At 47.8% G+C, this 7,438-nt stretch overlaps 1 protein-coding gene across 3 annotated transcripts in view; it reads left to right on the top strand.

Moving 5' to 3' along the window:
* BCL2L13 (BCL2 like 13) overlaps positions 1–7,366 on the top strand; it is a 42,192-nt gene extending 34,826 nt beyond the window's left edge. For all 3 annotated transcript variants that reach the window (XM_085230549.1, XM_085230542.1, XM_085230555.1), the window contains one exon: positions 832–7,366. In XM_085230549.1, coding sequence (XP_085086675.1) covers positions 832–1,638 — 807 coding nt within the window. In that variant the 3' untranslated portion in view covers positions 1,639–7,366. The remainder of the gene's footprint in view (positions 1–831) is intronic.
* The last annotated feature ends 72 nt before the right edge of the window (positions 7,367–7,438 follow it).

Below are 7,438 nucleotides of genomic sequence, written 5' to 3' on the forward strand. Positions count from 1 at the left end.
GTCGCACACTGGAGTGTCTTGGCAGACCTAACTGGAAACTGATCGGGTTTAAAAACAACTCACCAGGATAAACAGTATGTTTATTTTTAACTTGGATCTGTTCCTCGTCAGATCACTGCTTGGATCCACACAAAAGTTGTGGGATAACCAGAGGTGTCTCTACCATAGGCAAAGGACGAGCAGAACCAAGACCCAAATTCATAGGTGTTGGAAAAGGTTTAAAAGAGGGGGACAGCTGCCTGGAGTGCTTTGGGACACCTGTTGATTGAGCAGGGAGAAGGAAAAATAATGGATTTTTTTTTTCTTTCCAGTGCTTCATGTTATGATGGGACTGTACAGGAAACCTTGATAATTGTGAAAAGAACTTGTACTGGCAGGGCTGTGGTACTGTAGGAACTGGCAAAATGTTCAAACTGGTTTTGTTAGGAACAAGAGGGTAATCAAATCTTTGCTTCTGGCTTCACAGACAAACTCTGGGTTTCCTCTTGGCCCCTAGCTACTGATTTTGTGTTTGTGTTATCACACTCATTTTAGGTTATTCTGCACATAATATATTTTTCCACTTACAATTTTCACCTTGAGACAAATCTCTTCTGTGGTACAAACTCAGCAGCCCACCCATGGCTAGTTGTTCTGTTCTCTGGGTTTCCCACTTGCATTGGCTGGGCTTTGTAGTCTCCTCCAAAATGTAGGCTAGACGAATCCTGCTCCTGCAGAGGCCCTCTCATTTTGCTGTCGGCTTCATTAGATTTCCAGGCATCCTCTTCCTTCCCATACAGGGCACGTAATGCTGAAACCATTGCTCACACCTTGTGTCCTTTTCATTCATAGGGGACAGTCTTCAGTTTGGAATCTGAAGAGGAGGAGTACCCCGGCCTCATCGCAGAGGACAGTAATGATATTTACATCCTGACCAGTGACAACTCAGGCCAGGTGAGCCCCCCAGAGTCCCCGACGGTGACCACGTCGTGGCAGTCGGAGAGCCTGCCCGTCTCCCTGTCAGCAAGCCAGAGCTGGCACACAGAGAGCCTGCCCGTCTCCCTGGGGCCGGAGTCCTGGCAGCAAGTGGCCATGGATCCTGAAGAAGTCAAGAGCTTGGATAGCAACGGCGGAGCTGAAGAAAGGAGCGAGAACAACTCTTCCAACTCCGACATCGTTCACGTGGAGAAGGAAGAGATTCCAGAGGGGATTGAGGAAGCTGTGGTGTCAGCGGTCGCTGCAGAGACCGTGCAGGCAGCGTTTCCAGAAACCCCTGCTTCTTTACAGGAAGTAAAACCTCAAGCTGAAATTGTGGCTGTAGAAAAAGCACATCCCTCCGCACGTCGTACAAAACAGGAGAAGGGAAAAGTGGCCGAAGAGCTTGTTGAACCTGAGATCCCCGTGTTAAGTAAACCTGTCCCAAAGTTAACCCCATTGGAAGAGAAGGCCGCACCAGAACCTGAGAAAATACTGCTTCCAGGGGAAAAAAAAGTGGGGAAAGAAGGCCCTTTGGAAGAAATAGAAGAGAAATCCTCCACTGCAGAGGAGAAGCCTATCTTATTGCCAGAAGGGAAATCGATATTGCTGTACGGTGGGGCTGCTGCGGTAGCCATATTGGCTGTGGCAGTCGGAGTAGCGCTGGCGCTTAGGAAAAAGTAACAGAGCTCTTTTGAGGAGGAGGAGGGAGAGAGAGAAGCGAGCGCAATCCAATTGTTGTAGTTGTGTTACCTAAAGGTTGAGCTGCCTGCTGTGTAATTGGACATTTGAGTAATGGTGACGGGGTGAGGTCATTCAATAAGCCTCCAGCTATGGACAATCACGTTTTTAGTAGAATTGGGGCGGGGACTGGTTTTTCCTGATTAAAGTACAGGGGTATTTTTAAAAAAACAAAAACAACACAAATAATAATAAATTCTGCAAATGTAAGAACTTAAGTGCAGGTGCTGAAGAACGGGGTGCTCGTACTCGAGGAACTGGAACAGAGAATCCCTGGGGAAGGGTAGAGCCAGCTGCTGCCAACCCCTGGAGTTTTTGGCTTCTCCGAGCGACTGCTGCTGCAGCTGTGCTGTCCCGTCACTTCCCTGCACTTCCCGAGCCCTTCCTAGCCCAAGTCCTGCAGCGAGAGGCTGGTCTCCTTCTGGCTCAGCTTCCTCTCAGGTACTGCACTGCTCCTTGTAACCTCGCAGGTTCCTCTTAAACCCCAGCGGGAGAGTGCTTATTCTTACCTCTTCGCTCCCACCCGTTCTGGCCCTTAACAGTTTTTGAAGCCTCCGTACAGATGCTGCCTCTCTGTAGCGGTACTCGCTCTGAGCACCCCGTGTTCTGCAGGGAGAGGTGCACACAGCACCTGCTGCTGTGGGGCAAGGTGGGAGGGCCGCTGCGCTTGGCTGGTCTGGGAATCCATCTGCCGTGTTCCTGCCCACCTCACTGCCACCCTTCAGATAGTGGTGTTGCACAGCTTACACTGGACATGGTGCCATTCGGTAAGCACTTGGATACCAGAGTAGAACTGTGTGCAAAGAAGGCCGATGCCTCCTGTGAGATTCGCAGGTTCAACGCTCTTTTGTCCTGTGTCATGCTGCAGTCTGTATTGTCTTTCACAGGTTAAGCACAGGGGTATGTAGTCCTACTGTAGTCTTGGTGACAGAATCCCACGTATATAAAGCAGTGGATCCTGGTCACTAAGCAGAACAGCATTAAACACCTTTCCCTATTTGCCCATTCCCGAGCTGACCCAGAGTGTTGTGCAGTGCAATTTCTTTTGCGACTCTGAATGTGTAACTGTTAGGTGACATTTGCAGGTTCATAAATGATGAGAATTTAACTGTGGAAAAAGCAAATCCCTCTTCCTACAGGCACAACGCTTCAGGTGTGTGCAAGGAGAAGCCTTTAAGGCGCTGCTGTACCAACAGAGCTGGTCACAAGCATTCCTTTTGGAGCATGTTTGTGTCCCTCCTGCTCTGTACTGCAGCTCCATGCGTAAGGTCGCAGATTGTCCAGGCAGAAGTACTGATGCATCTCTGAGGGCTGATGCTGGCACTGTGGCTTAGAGCAGGTGGAGATAGGGGAAAGGGAACTCGGGATAATGTAAAAATCAAAACGTGAGCTTACGGCAAGCTTACTCTTCATAAAGCACAAAGACAAGGTACTTTATCTCTAAACAACCTTACCTAGGTATTTCCTGCAATGAGCCTGTTTCTTAAGTGATCTGATAATCCAGAGATTTTTAGCACATTCTGTTTCAGCTTATTGTTGGTCCCATCCCTATCCCACTCATGCTGGTAAGTCAGTAAGAAGCTGGCGGAGTCTGGGGAATTCTTTGTTTAAGGTTTTTTTGAGAACGGATTTTGTAGAAAACTTCTCAGGTTTGGATTTGTGTGACTTTGAATGCTGAAAGGAAGGACTGTTACGTGTGTACCCCTGCTGGGAGGGGAGCCCCAGCTCAGGAGCTGTGGATCAGCAGTGCGTGGGTCAGAGATGGCTTTTCTGTGTTTAAAAGGGAGCAAGCCGGCCTTAAAGTTAAATAAAACAAAAAGCAACAGCAACAAAACCCAAAACATATACTGTGTTGCAAAATGGAATTGACTTTGTATGCTCCTTTTGACATACAAGAACGTGTACAGTTTTGCTTCATTTCACATCCAGCAGTGTTCATGGATGAATGATGCGATAGGCGAGGGCAGCTGCTTGTTGCCTTTGTGGCAGGGGCTGCTTTGTGGTCCCACAGGCTGGGATGGGGTTCCCCTCTACTGCTGCTTTGCTCATGGCTGTTGTGTCCCTGCTTTTCCCTGTGGGCATGTGGCTGCTTTAACCCCAGCTGCATCCTCTCCTTTCTGAAGGCGAGGCATTGACATGGGGGAAGATGCCCCATCTGCAGCCACTCAGTGGGTTGTGTCCCTGGATCTGCTCTGAAGCAGAGATGGATGTTTTGGATATGCTGGATAACTTGTGTGCACGTAAAGGATAAAATCATTCTTTGGCTCTTCTCTTTAGGTGGTTATATTGCTAGCGGTGTAGGAGGTGGGTGCAGGGCAGATGACAATACGTCTGTCAGGGAAACATTTCTTACTGACACAAAGGGCCCAATGGAGCATTAAATAAGAAGTGTCTTCTCTCTTATATAGCAGCAGCAGCAGTAAGGAAGACAAATCCTTTGGGGATTTTTTTAAAGCATTTTCATGGTGGGGTGAAAGGCCTGAGTATGGGGTATTTTGCAGCATTTAGTGGAGTGCCAGCTGCATTTTGGTTGCTTGGTCCCTTCTTTACATACTTCCCATCTTTAGGGCCTTAGAGAAATATCTGACAATTCAAAAAGAATTTGTATCTTCTTCCCCAGTCCCTATAACTCAAACGTGTGTTTAGACAGAAAGTCTGTCGTGTGTTCCCTTTCCCTCTAGGAGCACTCCATCAGCTGGAAAGGTCACTTTAAGGTCACAGACTTGAGTGCTGAGCCTGTTGTGCTTGGTCAGCACTGGAGCAGGCCCTGGGGAAGTCACCAGAAGTTGTGTAGCCTTAGCAGCAGTGTTCTTACTCAGCTGGGTGCTGGGCTCCTTGCACTGTTGCAGGTGTGAATTAAGGAAAGGAGATGCTTTCTCCTATCTTCAAGCACTCTGAAGTAATCCTTAACAGCCTGGTCTAATTACCTTGAGCTGGGTGAGGCAACCTCTGTTTGATAGATCTCTTGCAGCAGGCAAAGGCAAGGCAGTGGGCTATCTACTTATAAAAAAAAAAAAAAAAAAAAAAAGGCATCTAGAATTATTCTCACTTGTGTTACTTACTCCCTTCCCAAAAGTGCCTCAATATGTCCTTGAGTGGCCTGTACCTTAACAAAGTATCTACCTTAGACCCATTTGTTCTTCACCTTATCCTTGTCTGCAGCACATCCTCAAGCTGAGATGATAAAACAAAGGGCTGGACCTGCAAAACGTGTGGAACGCTGCACTCTGCGTGCCTCTGTGCACAGCTGAGAGACCTGGCTCAGAAGCCACAGCCTGAACTAAACACATAGGGAACAACAGTGGGTAGCATGTTAAATAAGGAGCTGTCAGGAAAACAGCTTTTGAGATGAGGTGAAGCTTAACTTTCAGTTGTGCTTAACTCTAGGCTCTGCTCACCTGGGCACGGGGGCTGGGAACTGGGAAAGGTCTTTTTTCAGAAAACAAACCTGGAACAAGAACTGAAACCTGGAGTCCCAGTGTTGTACAGCAGCCCAACCCACCCTCCTGTTGCAGCCACGTGCTGTGTGGGAGCATGGTGAGGAGATCCAGGCTGCTGGTCCATAGCGTGATACAGCTGTGCCAGCTGCTTGGCTCAGTTGAAATCAGAATAGGGTGAGTGGGATTCTCAAGGAGATAAATAACTTGGCTGCCCAGAATACTGAAGATGGCTGGTGCCTAAAATACTAGGTCTAATCTCATGACGAAGCAAGCCAGAGATGGCAAAGCAACCTAGGCTGCAGGCTTCTGACTGGTCAGATGTCAGTCCTTAAGCATCTGCCTGCTCCAGGTGCTCACCAGTCTGAGCAGCAGCTCCTGGCAGTGGAAGCCTGGAGTTTTCTGTACTGCATCAGGTTTTGGACAGCAGCAGCTTAACTTCAGGATGCTGCAGTACTGGCAGCTGGCTCTTTCTTTCCTAACCTGCCTGCCTGTTGTCCTGCCTGGGGCTGTGCTCTGGGGGTGAAAGCTGTAGCGCTGAAAGCTTTTGCACAGGGCAAGGGCTGTTCCCAGAGTCCCATTTCATTTTTACATAGCTCTGAGCACAGCTAGGCTGACAATTTGGACTGTATTTTTAAACTAATCAATGCTTTCTAATGGTCACAACTGGAAAAGAAAAAAAGTGTTAAAGTTAGGTTGAAAAAGTTTAGTCTTTCATTGTAATGATGTAGTAAACAAAATAATTGAGGTCATAAAGCTTTCCTTCCATTGAACCCACAGGGGTATGGCAGTCCTAGAAAAGCCCTGCTAAGGCAAGTGTTATTATCAGGCAGAAATAAACATGCTTCTGGCAGCACAGTTGTTCCTTCACTGAACCAGAACGAGCTCATGCTTTAAAATTTGTCTCTAAGAATGTAATTCCTAGATTGTTTAGCTGTGAATGTTTGGGAGGAGGGGAGGAGTGAGCACCCACCCCACCCACCATGGGTACACAGAGCCCAGGTCTTCCATAGAATGTCTCATTTTAGGCACAAAACATACTGAAAGCTGACTTGTCTTGTATGTTTTCTACTCCAGTAGGTCATAGACAGGAGAATGTGTTTCCCAACGAAGCACGGAGCAGTGAGGCACACCACTGCCTGTACCTATTGAAGGCAGAAGCTGTGCATAAACTCGTTTGGCTCAGTCTGCTTAACTTCAGTACTAGGAGGCTACAAGAGCAGCAGCGCTTTGACTGTGTGCATCTGTGCTGTGCTTCAAAGTGCAAGCTATGTATTGCCATAAAAATAACAACAAACAAGCAGGGTGGGAGGGGGTCACATGTAATCCACCAGCAGTCACTCTGGTCCTCCTAGCTCAGGCTCTTATGGAGCAGGATGTACAGCGCTCGCTTTATGCAAAGGCTCTGCAGCTGCTTGTGGTCATGGCTGGAGAACAAGAGCTGCACCAGCTTGGAAGGGGGCAGCTGCAGCATTACCAATACAGCCAGGGGAACCAGAACACATTGCTCAGCTTCACCTCTTGTGTTAAATGACTTGGTCACTTTTTTCTACTTTGGGCTGACCCTCTTTCAGTCTCTTAGGTAGGCTGACTTGCTTCCTCCTGGGTAGAAGTCTATGGTATGCTGTAGGAGAGGGGGAGCTGCAGTTAGCTTCCAGTGGAAGCTGCTTTTGATCTCCCTGCAGTATCTGCAGGGGAAGCAAGGAACACTACTGAGTTGGACAGAACAAGCTGCAGAGGATGCATCTTATTGCTATACCTTTAGGGGGTCTCTCCCCATTTTTATCTTGCATTATGAGCTTTTATTCAAGTGTAAAGCTAAAACCCAGTTGGGTTAAGTAGTAAAGTCTAATGGGACGGACTCCATGTGCATGTCTGGTCTTCCACCAGGCTTCTGCTGGCTGGCAGCAGGGAGTGCAGGTCCTGTTCCTGAGAGACGGGCCTGGGGGAAAAGATTGAGCCTGGGCTGAGGGCAGTGCCTGCCCCAGGAACCGGTCATACTATTCATTTTAATATGCAAGTGCAGCTCTCTTGGGGAAAGCTACCTAAAGCTTCTTGTGCCATTTGGTTAATAAAAGTGTTTCCACCTTTAAAAGAAAGTTCTTTCCAGCTTCATTGTTCTAGAATCAGTTTAAGTGAAGGGGTATATACATTTTTCCCTCTACCACTGGGACACTGCTGTAAGACCATGCCCCCAGGTTGCACTTTAATAAATGGTACAGTTTTCAAAAACATGTAGGTTGTGTTTTGATTTTTTTTTTTCCTCCCCTGTTCAAGTGCAGGTACCAGCAAACAACAAAGGTCAG

This window comes from Meleagris gallopavo, chromosome 1, assembly GCF_905368555.1.
Source record: "Meleagris gallopavo chromosome 1, MGAL_WU_HG_1.1, whole genome shotgun sequence".
In the NCBI taxonomy this organism is placed as follows: Eukaryota; Metazoa; Chordata; class Aves; order Galliformes; family Phasianidae; genus Meleagris; species Meleagris gallopavo.